Source organism: Gallinula chloropus (assembly GCF_964237585.1).
Source record: "Gallinula chloropus genome assembly, chromosome: 10".
In the NCBI taxonomy this organism is placed as follows: Eukaryota; Metazoa; Chordata; class Aves; order Gruiformes; family Rallidae; genus Gallinula; species Gallinula chloropus.
Window position 1 is genome coordinate 5,664,775 of NC_140095.1, and position 16,909 is coordinate 5,681,683.

At 37.0% G+C, this 16,909-nt stretch overlaps 1 protein-coding gene across 6 annotated transcripts in view; it reads left to right on the forward strand.

Moving 5' to 3' along the window:
• TENM2 (teneurin transmembrane protein 2) overlaps positions 1-16,909 on the forward strand; it is a gene marked incomplete at both ends in the record, with an annotated part of 509,065 nt that overhangs the window by 198,395 nt on the left and 293,761 nt on the right. For 2 of the 6 annotated variants that reach the window (XM_084268596.1, XM_084268597.1), the window contains one exon: positions 10,187-10,270. The exons of the other annotated variants lie outside the window; for them this stretch is intronic. In XM_084268596.1, the coding sequence (XP_084124722.1) occupies positions 10,187-10,270 (84 nt within the window). The remainder of the gene's footprint in view (positions 1-10,186; positions 10,271-16,909) is intronic. 6 annotated transcript variants of the gene reach the window in all.

Sequence of the window (16,909 nt, forward strand, 5' to 3'; positions counted from 1 at the left end):
CCGGCCAGAATTCCACCAGGAATGTTTTGTGGGGAATTTGGTGATCCTCTGTAATAGCACTGTCTTCTGCTGTGGTTTAGATGGCTTTTATCTATCCACTAGAGGCTATTTCAGGATAAATTGACAACCTGCACTGTATCTTTTTACTCAATCACTTCTATGTTCAGAGTGCCAGTAGTATTTTCAGAATAGCACTTATGATAAGGAAAAAGTAGGCATAAATGGGCTGCTGAGAATTTATTGGTACTCGTAGTTCTGTTGATCAGGAGCCTTGCCAACATAGTGACTCAACTGCCTGCTTAGTGAACAGGTAGAGCCTTTTCTAGCCAGAGTATTTCTCCTCCTCAGAGATAAAAATAAAAGTTGGTGACTTAAGGATAGAATGAACAGGAGTGAAGACAGCTTGTCACTGCTGAATCTTGTCCTGACAGCTGCCTTAGCAGAATGCATTTGATAAACTGTGATTGACAAAATACTTGAAAACTGCGGCTTAAAACTGAATTTGTGGAGCATGCAAAAGTAGACAGGATAAAGCAAGAATAGTCTTATGAGCACACAGAGCTGTCATCACACACATAACTCTCCCTAAATTTGAAAAATAGAGGGCTGAAGGGAAACCTAGGCTGTCCTAATATAATTATCAAGATCATTACTGTAATTGAGCCTTCATTTGAAGCTAGGTCATTCTGCAATATTTTGTGCATGTTTGTTATATAAAATCTAATGTTGTAACTAAATTCAGTGGTAGAGAAGGGGCAGAACACAAATTTGGTGACTAATTGGTCTGAACTTTTGGAACCAGATGCAAATTTTGAAGTTGTATGGTCAATTTTGATACTTAAAAAAAAAAAATGACAGCAGTGAATCTCATTTCACTGACTTCACATTTCTGGTTCAGAACAATCAGAAGCTTCCACTTACTGCAAATTAAGCTCAGAATTCTCCAAAAATTAAACGCATCTAATGCACCTTCTGCGTGATTGGAGGGCTTTTTTATTAGGCGAGTTGTCTTTTCCATTTCAAATCAATATAATCTCCTTAATGCCATTCCACAAGGTTACAGAAATGAATGACATCTCTTCTGTATAAGTACCGGGATGATTTTCAAAGTAGTTCTATATAAATTCAGTTGCAAAAAAAGATACGCAGAACACTGCCAGTAGTGCCAACTGCAGAATGCTGTGACAGTCAGCAGAGAGCACAGTGGTGTCCTGTCCTTTGTTGACTGCAGTCATCAGGCTGCACTACCAGTTGATGCATTTGTTAGTGTTCATTCTGCTTTAGGTTTATGTTTCAATTCCTGTGAAGGAAAAATAAGATAAGCCATAAACAAATGATGCTGATTTGTCCTTCAGTTGAGGTCTTGTTAGAAATATAACTTAGAATGTTGAGGGAAAATGCCTAGGTGTTCTTTACAAAGCATGGTATGTTCATTTAGTCTCCAGCAGACTGCAAAAGGACATACCCCTGAGGTTTTAATGAAAATATAAATCAACAGGGAATAACTAAAAATACACTTAAAATGAAAGGAAACTAGGTCACTCACCACATGACTCAGTTACTTGTAGCCTGGGTAGAATATATTGCAGTGTTTTTCACATGACAAATATCCTTCTGGTACATGTAGAATGTGTTGTCTATTTACTCTAAAATGGTATATCCCTTTTGAGTCATTGTGTCTAACAGTGCACAACATGAACTTATAATACATTTATGCATATCTGTCTTGTCCAGGCAATTCTTCTGGCTCTTCTATAAACTGTTTGGTTTGTTGGAAACTGGCAGAGTCTTTAAGGCTAGACTCTATCTGGGAATAGATGAAGTGATCACACCCTATCAAGGTGATAACTTCCTGTATGCCAGATACTACCCAGGGTAGTGAAGACAGGGAGAAATTCCGGTAGAATCTCTTGGTGCTGAGTGGGTAAGAGAGAAACCAGAAGGTTAAATTGGTAATTGATAAGGAAATATGATGGGCTCCACATTGTCTGTCCCTGTTCAGGAAAGTCATGCCAGTGTGATAGTGGGCAATCCTATGAAAAGATATCCATGCAATATTGCAATAATGCAAACCACCCCCCTTCAAACAACAAAGAGAAGGAACCAGTGCAAGTTGGTAAGAACAAAAGAGCAAACCAGAAACATCTTCACTGCCACTGTATAAAGGTGTGGGATATCTGTACCTTGGACACTGTTGATTTCTTGTTCTTCCATTAAAAATTATATAGTAGAAATACAAAAAAGCCAGTGAGATGGGTTACCCAAAGTACAGCATAGCTTTCCTCTGAGGAATGACTTTGTAGTTTTATATTCTTTAGTGTAAAATCCCAGTGGCTGGTGAGGTGATTGGAGTCTGTGCGGTGCTGAGTGACATAGAGAATGTGAATAAGCAATTGTTCATTGCTTTTTCACTATATGGGAAATATACAACATCAAATTAGCAAATGGCAGATCCAAAATGATCAAGAATCTGCTTCAAGTAATGTTCAGGAAAGTTGTTGGACTGACTACTTGTCCCTGGGCGTTGTAAATACAAGCGACAGACGCTGATTCAAAGGTAGGCCTGAGAAATTTTAGTTGAACTCAGTGGTCTGAAGGGTCTATGATTATAATTGATGGAAGAAAAATCCAACCAGGGTTGGATTTAGGAAGTCTGTGAGAAACTCCTGGAGTTTCAGAGGCTATTCTGAATGAGTATCTTTGCACGCTTACTCTAGTTTATACTTTTCCTTAGGCTAGAGATGCGATAAAAGGTCTTTAATCTGGCTTTCTGCAGGTTGCACTTACATTCTTTGTCAAAGGATACTAGAATAAATTTGTTTCAGAGTTACTGGTGATCTCATTATAGAGGCTGAGGAGATAATTGGTAAAATTTGAGATTGAAATCTTGTCCTTTGTAATTTTTTTTCCCCAGCAAATAACACAGTAAGACAGTAAGTTTGTCTGCTTGCCTTCCTGTGAATTGTGTGTCAGCTCTTAGTTCTTCAAAATTGTTTACAGGCACAGTTGACAAATCAGATTTTACCAACTAAATTACTTGAAAACTATAATTTGATTTTTTTTTTCCACTAATAGGACTTGCTGTAAAAAGAAGAGACATCAGTAAGTAAAAGTAGGTCTAAAGGTGGTTGAGGCTGATAAATTAATTAATGTGCCTTAATTTAAAAACAATAATTCTTAACAATGAATAACATAACTGTATAATGAGAAAGTCAGATGCTGAAGTTACTACTTTTGAGAACTTTTTCCATTTTGCATTGGAAGGCATTATTATTTGTAGAATATTGATCTCAATCGCCAGCTCCCTAGGAACACACATGCATGTATTTGTTTTAGGCTTTCTATTTTTAGGTACCCTCTTAATTTTAAATGAGCAATAAGATAGAGTGCTAGAAGCATACAGGATGGTGTAGGGCCTATGGAATATTCAGGTCATTGAAAAAAATGCATAGCATGTCAGTAGGACTAATGTGGTAGCACTTTGGTCCTTACCTTTTTTTTTTTTGTCCATATGTCTTAGCTTTACAGTGTTCTTTCAATACAAGAATTCATGTTTTAGTGGCTTGTTTTTGGAGGAGCGGCAGGGTGATGCAACACCCAACGTGACTATAATAATTTAGCACTATTAGAGTTGAACATTTGTACTGGAAAACCTTCTTTCCATTGTTTTAGGAACCCTTAATGTTTCTTTCACAGCTGCCACAGTGCTCTATTCTGCTGACATTAGTTGATAAATGAAAACAAGAGCAGTCTTAGCAACAGCAGCTAACTTAGGTTTATTCCCTAACTGACAAGAGCAGCAACAAACTAGTACGTGGCAGATAATTTTGATGTGTGTTTTTGTTTTCTGTTTCTTACTTTTTCAGCTTGAAAGTGTAAAGAATGGGATGTCAGAATTGCTCCACAGTAAGGAGCAAAATTCTTGTGAAGTAATTATTTTTAGAATTCGTAAAATTCTTTTTAGGCTTTTCTATATAGTTGTTATCTACAAAGTTTTATGTGCTTCCAAAAGCAATAAAGAAGAGCAGTTGGTGCTTTAGTTGAAGTCTTGGTTGGTTTTGGTACAATACTTCTGTTGTAAATTTTAGTTAATGTGAATTTTGTTGCTCTGTTTGTCAGGATACTGGTTCTAACTATTTAATGTCTGTCTTTTTTTTGTCTTCCAAATAGCTAGGTTTGAAAAAGTGATACAGACTTTCACCAGGAACTGTTTAGTTTATACTTCGATAAATTAAATTCTCCCTATTAGCCTAATAGTTCAGTTATTGGTCTTTCAGGCATAAATTCTTGATCTAAAAGCAGAGTCATTTGAACAGAAGCTGAACTAATAGTGAAGTGGTTTTTCAGAGAAAGATGTGCATGGTATTAAAGAGAAAGACTTGAGGCTGAAGCTTTCTTGGTTTTCAATATATTATTCCCGTGAGAGGTGTGACTTCTGGTTTTGTAAGTTATGGGGGCACTGACCTGTAACTGTCATTGACCTGTATGGGATTCTAACCCATTCCTAACAGCATAAAGTAATAGTTGTTAAATTAGCTCTTCCTTTCAAAAAACCAAAAACCAAAGCAAAATTAGAAGAAAACAGCAAAAGAGGGGAAAAAAAATGTATGGAGGTCACTTAAAAGTATTTTTCTGATGTGAGTCAATAACCAGGTTGATTTACGTAGACGTTAGGGCTTGACTGTTCAGGGACATTTGAGAAGATTTGTCCAAATTACCAGTGATTTTGTGGTATGATTTTAAAGCGGTATTGTGAAATTGATTGAAACTCCTATGTAGATGTATTCGTTTGGACTTAAGAACGCTTGTATCTAATTCTTTGTAGAAATAAGACAAATTGAAACCATTTAATTTGACTTTAAACCCATTTGAAATTTAGTGTCAGTTCACTTTAAGTTCGTAAGTGCAGACAGACTGCTGCTCAAAGAAATGGGCAATAGACAGGTCTATGCACTCTGCTGTGCTGATCTGAATGATGCACATCCTTGTGATTCTCATGGTACCAGCATAACCTAATGCTTTTATTAGTCCATAGGAAATGACAATACTAAATGAAGGTTTTAAATCATGTACTGTTGTTACTAATGTAGCTAATCTCTTAGTTGGATCTGGGTTGGATCTGTGTAAGAGACATGGGCAGCGTGCTCAGAAAATCCAGCTCCTGGTGCAGTAGATCTGTTGCTGGGCATTTAGGACGTGATAAATAAGTGTGAATGAAAAATTCTTCTTACTCCCATTTTGTTAACTTTACCTTTGGTAGACAGAGGAAAGGGGGAATGGGGTATTTGCTGAACTATAGTAGGCTTCTAGACATACTTCAACTAGTACTAAAGCATTGTCCTCTGTAGTGTTTGTCATTCTTGCATGAATTTTTGGTGATGTCTTTGAGGATGTTTTGTGCTGGAAAATAATTCTGCCTGAGAGTTGCTAGTATGCTATGTATGCTGGTAAATTTTTTTTCAGTTTAATTGGCTTGGTGAATGTGCTTCAGAGGAGAGAAAAATTAAACAACTTTTGTATAAGATCAAACAAAATGTTGGATATAAACTGTGCAATAGAATGTAATCAAGTAAAACAGCAGATAGTAACTCTGTCAAGACAGTATCAGAAAAGAAAAATGGCTTTTTTATTGCAGAACAGTTTGTATTCCCATACTTTTGTGCATGATTTTTGTGTTACAGGCTTTTTCTAATTTCATCATAATCATTCTTTGCTTCCAGAAATAGTGTTCATGTAGGTTAAGTACATTTGTTATGTCTGTCCAGGATGCTTGAGCTGATATGTGAGGGGAGAATCTTATCAAAACCCAAAACCAAACAAGGCTGGTTGAGGAGAACATAGAGCTTTGACCTGCCAAGTACTGAGAGTGGTCTGTCTGCTGTAATGGTTTTTGTCCTATTCCTCAAAAACCTTAATGAGCGGTAATAAATTTTGAGCAAATAGCCATGAAAGTGTATTAAGGTGCTGAAAGGAGCGACTTCTGCTCTTTGGAATCATTCATGAAACGTTTGTATGTTTCATATTCAGGCAAAATAGCAACATTTCCAGTTCAAATCTATTACAAAAAGGAAAAATTAAGCTAATTTAATGTAAGGGTAATGGTGTAATAACTAATATACAGTACTTAATCAGAATAATTCAGGCTAAGCAAAGTTCAGCTGTGTAAGTGTGTTTAAATCGGCTGGAAGCAGCAGGGCTGAGGCACTGACTGGCTGACTCCTGTTCTCACCTCTGCCATCAGAGTGGTTCCAAAGAATGCTTATCAATAGAGTGATAGGCTCTTTTTATATATGTATATAAATATATACATGTATCTGTTTCAGTAGAGAGGGTATGGAAGACATCTGGGACAAGCTTCAGCCAGGCAGGTGTGACTGAGACAGAGCTACTGCGTGTTACTGAGTGTTGTGGGTTTGTGTGAACCTTGAGAGGGAGCACAAGCAACTTGAAATTAAGCATGGGGGGTTTTATTACTTTTTTCAGTGCTTATAAATATAAACTATTTTCTTACTGTTTATTACCAGGAAAAATTGGGTTAAATAAATAATAATAAATAATAAATAGAAGAGGAAAAGGTAGCACAAAGTTTAGGAGGATATTTAGGCTCTGGTCATATGTTAAGTTCTACGGTTATTTTCTAGATGAATATTGGCAGAGAGGTGTAAGGATTATGGAAAAAAATAAGGGAAATAGGGTGATACTTGGTCCTGGATAGGTGGTGATTGTGAGTCGTCATTAGGCCAGCTCAAAAGAGGAGCTGTAAAATAAGAACAACATGGTACTCGGTGGATCAACCTCAGGAAGTGAGAGCCCAGTGTCCTGCAGGCCCCCAGCTGCCCTGCTGTGGGACCCTAATGAGCAGGACCTCTGTGTGGTGCTCAGGGCTGCCTCCTGCTGCGACAGGCAGCGGGAGTGGGGAGAGCCATTACAGCCCGGCCTCGTCAGCAAGCCTATCGGACAGCAAGGAGACCTCACGTAGGTCTTGTCACAGTGCCAGGCCCTGTGGGAGACTGTTGGGTGTGAGGGAAGGCAGATGGATGTTAAAAAGTAATAGGTGGGTGGAAGCAGAGCATCGTTTTCTGAAGGGGCTGCTGTGAAGGAAGGAGAGGAAAATGAGCCTGCAGAGTGCTGTGTAGAAGACAAGCAGTTGCTCTGGCCGTAGTGTGCATCGCAGGAGACTGGTGCAGGAGTTGCAGTATTTGTTTTCTCAAATTGCAAAACGTGTTGCTGGTATTTATACTGCTATTTAAAGTTGGCTGTCTCAGCATTGCTTTGTAACTTAAAGCAGGCCTTGAGGTAGCAAGCTGGGAACTGCTGCGTGCTTACCTGTGAGCGTCGTGTCAGGGAAGCAGGTTTATGAGGTACTGAGGAGCAGATGGACCTGTGGCCAGTGGGGTGTTTGTGGTTCTGTGGAATGTATAAGAGGAGAGCACTGTAAATTCACACAGGTTTTGCTTTTTCCAGGTGTAAAGAGTGGTGTTTGATAGGGACCAAAATTAACTTGATGATCTGGTGATTTCCTTACAAAAGATTTTTTTTTTCCCAATTTTTGGCAAGGCCAAAGATTGTAGGTCAGAGTCTATTCTTTCCTGTCTGATAATTGCAAAATCCATTACTATCCCTTTGAGATTTTTTTTATAAAAGACTGTACTAAATCTGAATAAAAGCCTAATAAGTAGATTAGTTAGAACAATAGTCCTCATGAGGATGTTTGATTCTGAGTGTAGCTGCTAGAGATAACCCTAAATGCAATTAGGTTTAACTCCCTATGAGTGTCAAAGGAAGGTAATACCCATGGAGACTTCCCTTCAGATGACACTATTTTTAAAGTGTCTCAGCATTTAAATGTTTCTGTCCTTTGGGCTTTGGCAACAACCTTTTTTTTATTTATTTTTTATGTGTGTTTGAGAACTAGAGCTTGGAAACTTATGCTTTACCTATTAGTTTTAGATGTTTCGCATCAAAAAGAGGGATGGCTGAGCTTCCTTGGGGGAACAGTTTGTTGTCCTCATCCATACCCCTTGTAATTGGAAGGAACAAATATCCCAAGGTGGCCAGACAGGTAAACAGGTAAAATAACAGGTTCAGTAACATACACGAGCTTAGAGGTGATAAAATGTCAGTGGATAACTTGTGGATGGATTAATTCAGGTTTCTTGAAAGAAAAATGAAATCAAAAAGAGTTAAATTTGCATGCTATAGGGTGTGACATAACAGAAGCTGTTAAATCACAAACTACTACAATTGCTTTAGTGCTAGAGAAGAATTGCATCATATCAAAGAACTTGATCCCATTTTGAAATGAAAAACACCTCAGTGAAACACATCCATGACTTCCCTTTTTTATATACTCCTGCATATGCATGTGTTTACCTACATTTCAAATCTCCTACTTTTAAAATGCAAAAAAAAAAGATGAAATCTCATTGACTTAGAATTCTGGTTTTGAAGAAATTGATAGGAACACAAAAAGTGAAGAAGTTTGCTGTGATATTATTTATTTAACAAAATCTGCATTGATAGTCATTGTGTTCTGCATTCACCTGCGTATTGTTCTTGGAATTATTTTTTGTGTTCCTGATAACAGTTTTCCTTCCTTACTTTTGAATCAAAAGTCTTTATCATCAAAAGTAAAGCTGAACTAATTGGACATGAACCAAAATACCTGAAAATTGCTTACAGTCATAGCATATCAAACTTGAATTTCATGTGTGGCAAGGAGATGTTTAAAAACCTGTTTTTTGTTTGTGCAATTATAACTTGTCCCTCTAAATTTATTTTTTATCCTCAAAGCCAGCAATGTAAGACTCAGTAGCTGTCATTCTTTCACATTAATTCTGTTACATGCATTTTCAGTCCAGAATATTTGTGCTCCTAAACAAATAGATAATTTGTTGTTTTACATCTCTAGCTTGCAGAGTGCTTTATTTTCTATTGTTTTGGCCAGCTGTCTTTATGTCTTCAAGTGTCAATGCTTTGCCTTTTTTCCTTTGGAAATAATAAATTACTGTAGTATATGGAGCATATTTTCATTGTAGATTCTGGTGAGGCTTGGGTGCCAGATTAAATTATCTTCTAAAAGTTACTAAGGGTTTGAACCTGAGATGTACCTAGTAAAATAATTTCCTGGTGAAGCTTTAAAGGCAAAGAGGAACAAGAATTGAAGTGAACGCACGTTAATTATCTGGCTTCTTGTGTTGCTGGTTTGTGCAAGGAAATTCATGTAAATAAATAAAAATAGGTTTTATGTTTCCTGTTTACTACATCTGAAAACTCTCTTGTTATGAAATCAATAACAATTTTCAATTGATTTTTTTTTTTGCTTTTCAAGTGTAAGAAGAATCCTTAATTGCTTTGTTTTCAAAACCCAGGTATACTTTAATTAGTTGTACAACCAAAGAAAGCTGTTTTCTTTTTAGTCAAAGAGCGAGGCTATTCAAAGCTAAAGGATTATTTTTTTGTATATAATAAATCTTTCAATCTGTCTTCCTAAAGTTGGAGAGTTTTTATGAGAGAAATAAAAAAAAATAATAAATTGCATCCTTGCAACAGTGCAGTTTCACTGGTTCATGTCTAGCTGAGATACAGCAGAATGAGCCTGATGATGTTGGTAGTCAATGTAAAAGTCATCATACTGCTGCAATCAACATGTAAGAAGTGATTTATTCCAGCAGGAAGTGTTTTCCAAATGTATCTTAAGAAGCTGAGTTTTTAGAAAATAAATATTATCTTTTAGAAGGATGTAATGATACTTACTTGACTGTTGGAGTAATAGATAATACATTGAAAATAAGTCAGTATGATCTTAAGTACCTGCTGTATGGCATGGATGGAAACTCTTGGGCATCAGGTTAAATTCTAACGCACGTATTATCGCCAGATTGTTATGCACTCTGTCCTTTTTCATGGTTAGTGATACTGACAGTGGGTATGTGTACCTCCTGCAAAGCAAGACTTCCCCGGTACTACTGCTACTCAATATGCCTTTTTATGTGTCATTGATAACAAGATAAAAGAATCCTCAATCTCTAGATAATAATGAGTAATGTATTTTTTATTATTCAGCGATGCTTTGGGTGGGAGGAGGTGAAATGTTCTGTGGGCTGTATTACACCAAAGGTGAATGGAATGAAAGAAAAGGAGAAAAAGAGCCATCTCTAAAATGTATCTGTTTTATTTCATTTAGATTTTCACACACACCTTTCTGAGAAATTGAAAGACAGACAGACAAGCTGGCAGCAGCTGGCTGAGACAAAGAACTCTCTAATACGTAAGGTTTTTATCTTGCTTAAACTGTGTACATTGTAAACTTAGAACGTAGTTTAGAATTTGTGGAGTCTGGAATGATTAATCTAGTTCTGTTTCTGTTCTGATTGTCGTGTGTTGTGGGATTTTTTTTGTTTGCTTGGTTTTTTTTTGTTCCCCCAGGTATTTATATTCTGTTGAATAAACCTGATCTCTCTTTACTACTTATTTATCTTTCATTCTTCTCAATTGATTTGATTTGACTGAACTAGGTAAGGGTGGGGTTTTTACTGGGACTCTTCAGTGGGTGATGAAGGAGCTACATGTTCCTTGAGCTAATGTTGCTTCACGGGACTGGGCACCTTATGTGGAGAGAAAGAGAACAAAGACATGTAAGAGGTGCTTGATCTGGACACATGCAGGCAGTATAGTACCTGTATCTAGCAGTATTTTCACAAGGGCAGTTACTTGTGTTTTATCTCATTGGTAAAAGCTTGTGTGTGATACGTGTTGCTTCAGCAATTCTTAAATCTGACTAATGAAAGATTTAGTGAGAGCTCTGTTCATCTTTAATCCTGATTTGAATTCTTTTTTGATCTAAGAGTTTCAGATTCAGCCAGCCTCACTTGGTGTGACACCAAAGCTTTGTGTCTCGGGCTGTGCAAAACACCTGCAGGGTTTTGTTAGGTTGTTTTGGGTTTTTTTTAAGGGAATTACCTTATTGATATAGTTTCTTCCTTTTTTTCTTTTTTCTTTTTTCTTTTTTTTTTTGATTACCATTACTACATGCACAGAGCTTTTGTTTCCCTGAGAGCCAAACTCCTTTGGGAGGAGGAGGTCATTTGGAAAACTTGCAATGTACTTTTTAGCAGAAGGAAAAAAATGAATAAACTATAGGAATATAAATCCAAAGGTGTCTGAAGGGAATTTAGTACAAAGATACTGATTCAGTGGCATCTTCCTTTTCAAGTTTTTCAGACTCAAAAATTGTGTTTCATTCATTAGCTAGGTATGCTTACACTATCTACAGTATCAGTAGAGACCCTTAGGAATTTAGTGGGGCCGTTTTTGTCCTCCATGGTGCAATTTTGGCCTCCTATTTGACTGCCTAATGACATTTTGCTGTTTCATTCTTTTCTTTCATTGTAACCTTGACCCAGTACAAACGTGAAACGTACCTTTCCAGGTGGGCTTCTCCCTTAAGCACTTAAGCATCAGCTTTGCTGAAGCAAGGCCCTAAGCAGGAATAATATTCTGCTTGCTTAATATTTAAATAAGGTTTCTCATCACCCCCAATTTGATTTTTCTCAAACATTTCTTTCCATAATTCCTTGATTGTTGGTATAAACTAGTGAATGGCACTATGCTTTGAATCTCAGTGTCTGAACAAACATCAGGACAGTTTCTTACATCAGATTCTTGGACGTGTTGAGGATCTGTGACCGTTTCATAGCTGATGCAACCCGTGAATGTTTAGTGTGTTTTCAAACTGGAGATAAGGACTGTTTTGTCTGTTTCCATGCCTCTTAGAAGAGTGTGAGCAAGAGCATTTGGTAGTGCAATTAAATTTCCATAATGCTCATATATAATGCTAAAAATTGCCTAAGGTGGCATGTGTATGGTTGGTAATAAAGATGAAATTAATAAAGAACTGAAATGATCCTATGATCCTATGATATATCTCTGCATTTCTGAGGCATTAATGATTATTAGTGTTGCAGAAGGGACTTTGGCACAGGTAAAATGAATGGGCTGTGCTATTTGGGCCACACTAAATCACAAAAAATAAAACGTGAGTGCATTTTCCAGGGTTATGGAAAGGTTTTGCCCTACAAATTACATCCATCTGAACGTCTTTCCTTGTTTGAAGCTTTGAGGTTTTTCATGAAGCAGTTTCTCTGTGGTTTACTTCTTTTCTCTGACAATCTGATACCCTTCCCAGTTCAAACAAATTTGATTTTTATATTGCTTTTAATTTTTGTTACTGTGTTTGTTCAGGGCTCTAGAAATTAAGAAAAAGATGAGAATGTATTAATAACTATATAGCAACTTACTATTTGACAGCTGTATTAATTTGCACCTCTGGCTTGTCAGTAGCATGCATTTAAGAAAATAATTAAACTGAGCCAAGCAATAGAAAAACTTTGTACTTCCATGGCTTTTATGAGTGTAATTACTTGGACATACTAAATCTGATATGCCTAGTGAAATAGTTTGTTGCATGCTCTAAAAGTGGTAAGAAAGGTGGAGTGAGCTTAAAGATCCAAATTCTGGCTGGCATTGATGTCTGTCAAATGTGCTGTGTTAATAATTCAAAGGAATTGACCAAACTCAGGCTTCATCTCTATTCCTTTTAAAAAGTGCCATAGGATTTTTTATATCTGGATGCTGCCAAAACCAGACAGATGGCACTAACCTTGGTTCAAGGCCTCAGCTGGCCAAGAGTACATCGAAATTGTGTTTCAGAGCTTTTGGGGTGCATGTTGCTTCAATGGAAGAGGACTCTGTGTCACCGTAAGTAGAGCCTCAGGCTTTCGTTTTAAAGGTACCCGGTTATTAAGGGTGCTCATTTAGTGGGTGCATTGCTTTGCTGTGCTCTAATAAAATGTGAGGTTTCTTCATCTAGTCAGCCTTTGCTTTGCTAAGGAAAAAGATGCTGCTGATGCAAACCAAGAGGTAATGGGGGAAAAAGGAGGATAAGTGCTGAGCTGGGCATTATAATGGTCAGTGCTTCAGAAATCTATGTTCAGGCTTTGGAAGGGAGAAGGACAAAAGCCTCTATAGGAAAATCTCTCCCCCACCTAGTATTTGGAGTAGCTCTAAATCTCTCATTTTCTGACTTCTTTTCTGGGAAAAGAATTCTTAATAGATTTTAAACAAACAAACAAAAATACCAAAACCAAAATCCACCAAACCCCTTTCAAATCTCTCTCATGCTAAACATCCAGAATTAAAACTAAAACCAAGAAACAAATCTACCCTGAGTATCTTTTTATAACTGTAAAATAATGTAGCAAAAGCTCAGAGATTTATCAGAACCACTTTTAAAGCATTCAGATAGTGTAATGATGAGCAATATACAAAAGCAGAAATTTAATATCACTCAGCTTAGAGTATGATTTGAATGGGAGACTAACAGAGACCCGCGCTTCTCATTAAATAATGAAGATAAAAGGATCAGTTCCTTGAATAGTGTGTGGAAGCCAACCTGAACATTAACTGCAATAGAAGACTTAACGGGGAGGGAGGAAGGATTGAGTCTAGAAATTAAAAAAACATGCTGCAGTGCAGTACCAGTGGTTGTCTAGGCAGCCTTTTTTCTACCATTCCCCACTTTTTGGTTCACTTTGCAGCCACTATTATTGTGGTTTAAGCATCTCTGCTGTTTTGACATGGAATTCTTGAGTAAACTGTGAACATACAAATCTGGACATTGTCGTGGAATCTGTTGTCTCTGAGCTCATGTGTAATCCCATCAATACCAAAAGGAGATTTGAGTGACTGTAGTTAATAAGTGGTGTATTTGATACGTAGCTGCAGCAGGCATACTACTGTCTCAGATCTGTGGTGAGTTGGGATGTGCGAGTAAGTTCTTAAAGTAATTTCGTGACATTATCAATTTAACTGGAATTTAATTATGGGGATTATGACTTTTCTGGGGGAAGAAAATGGAATTGATTTTATCTTGGGCTTATGACTTAGATATAAAATGCAACTGGTTGTATGGGGATGTGGGAGGATGATGTCTTTGTGGCATGACGTCTAAAATCACCAGTGAGAATGGTAGCCTGATGGCCAGTAGCCTTCAGATATTTTAAATAAGTTGTTTTTGCTTTGTTGAAAACTGTTTAAATGCTTTGTATGGATACTGTGCATGGTGTTTATAGTAATGTTGTTTAAATAGCAGTAGTGAGGAACTTAGTTCACTCTGCTGCTTTCAGCGTGGGTTTGCCTTAGTGAGGGTTGTATGGGTTGGCATTTCTGGGAGGTTTTGTGCATTTCTGTTTTAATGAAAAATCTTTCCAAGATGCATGAGCAAAACCTGATTGTATGATGGGAATTTAGAAATTTCTTTGAGTCCAGGCTGTACAGTTGCTCTTCGTGCAACATGCTGTTTTGTTAAGAAACAATCAAACAGCAAATGTAAACCACAGAGCCAAACGTGTGTGATACAATACTGAGAACACAGGAACTTCTGAGGGGGAAATAAAGCTCTCTTACATGTCGAGTCCTAGAAGAAAACAAGCTGACAGTTCTACCAGGTGCCTCTCTGAGGAGCAGACTTAACACTTGTTACAGAATTTGTCTTGAAAACAGCGGTATTTGAACTAAAGAATTTGAAAATTTGCTTGAGAAACAAAACAGATTGTGTGTTGAAAGACTGAGCTGCTAGCAAAATACTCGATCATGTCAGATTTATACAAACCCATCTCCTGTGTATTGCACCATGTCCTAGAAAACTGGAAGCCATGAAAACAAGAGCTCATATTTTAAGGAGCTCTGTGACAGCTTATAAAAAATTGCTTTTCCACTTTTTACACGAAACTTCTACCTTAAAGGAACTGATGAAATAGGTGGTAATTTTTAACACAAGCGGTGACAAAATAAACACCATCTGCTAGTGTTGACTTATTCCATAGTATTCTCATGCTGGGTGATTTTATTTCACTTTTTTTCAGAAATAGTTAATGACACATCTGCTGTGCGGTGGAGGTGCTTTTTGGGCGATTAAATGTGGACATAAGTTTAAGGAAAACAACAATAAAACTTTTTTCAGGAAACAGAATGAAATATTGAACTGCTAAAAGGCTCTTAGCAAATATAGCTATGGCAATGCCTTTTATGTTTTATTTTGATCCAGTTTATTCTTGGATCAAAAATGTTAAAGGTATATTTATTCTTTCAGAATACCTGGTTATTATGGAAAACTTCTCATTAAGTCTTTCTTCTACCAAAGCACAAGTGTTTCTACAAGAACATTCTTAGATCCTCTACACAAGCCTAGTTTTCTGTCATGTCTGTGAATCTGGGGTTGGGAAGACGGAGCAGGTTCAGGTGTGGTGTGGGATCAGTGTCAGATTATTTACATGGGAGAAAGGATTCAAGGGAGCATAATGTACAGTGTCATCATTGGAGTGGATGAACAAACTAATGAGGTTTATCTTAAGGTCCAGTTGAATGCTGTATAATAAGCAAGTCTGCATACGTGCAGAGAGGAGTGAGCTTTTATCAAGTGCCTTTATCCTGTGAAGTGCTGGGAAGCTATCTCCCCAGTATGTAATCATCTGGTGTCCCTGGGTTATTCAGACAAAGACATAATTCATGGAGTCTTGTGTTGGGGCATATTTACTTCCCTTTGGCAGAGCTTGGCAGTCCTTTTGGTTTGAAGATTCCTCTCCTGTGTCCCTGAAAAGCAGTCTCTTCCCAGATTAGCCCAGTGTGTCTTACCTTGTCCTTCTCAGTCAGCACTGAGAAGCCTTGTTGTGGGAATTCCCTTTTAGCACTTTACTGCAGAGGCATTAACATAATGATCCACTATACAAAATCCAAGCAATTAGGCAGTTAAACCTGTGTTTACTGTGCCAAATCGTATGTCCCTGTGCTGTTATCAGTGTAAGTAGATTTTAATAAATCCAAAAACCTAAATGCCTGGATCTCCATACGGATGGGTGGATATTTAATTTTAAGATTCTGAGACAGAAATTAAAGCTATGGATTTGAAACATTAGGTTAGTTTATTCTTAAGTAGGTAAAAAGAAAATTAATGTCCAGAAAGTCATTAATTCAGACTCTTTGTCTAAAACTTTAAAAATCTGAAGTAAAATCAAATTCAATGTACCAGGGGCTATTTAACAGTATGAAAATCTTCTCCTCCTAGTCCTCCTATAATTTCACAAAGCATCTTGAGAAGTTACAGTATAAATAGAAATTTGCCTCTGGAAAAAAAGCATAATATAAAATATTTTAAAAAGAAATGCTGTTTCTGTTTTTTTGTTGAGAGTTGTGAAGCATATAGTGAGTACAAGTGAAGCCTTGTGTTACCTCTTTATGAATGCTGGCTAAGGAAATACTGGTAGAAATATGTTTAAGGGTAAACTTCCATACTTATATTAATACTTTTATTCAAACTTCATTCACTGTATTATTTTTCTAATGCATGTGTAGAAAAGCAGTGCCTGTGAAGTACTACATGATTAAAGTTAATTGTTCTGATAAAATGAAAAAAGAACAATCTGACTTAGTGGATTTTTGTCTTTACAGGCTGCATAGTAATTAAAAATTGGAATGAGAATTCATGCAAGTTGCACTAAATGTGTACTGTGTATATTAGCGAGCATTTGAAGTCATCCCCGTTCCTTAGGAGTGATAAACAGATTTACATAAGTTAAATACTTACATTATGAGACTTTTGACTTGACCTGATCTGCGTAAACACTGTGCTTACAAATCATCAAACCTCTTTGAAAGACAGCCTTATGTACGTGTATTATCATTTATGTTAATCTGAAACGTTTCTCAAGCTGCTGTGCTTGAAGTTAGGGTGAAGAATCCCTTACTTATTCATACCCATATGTATGCTGTGAAACTTGAATAAGGAGGAAGACAAGAAAAGCTTATTTAAAAAAGACCCAACATTTTTTATACTAATGCCGTAGTTCCTTAG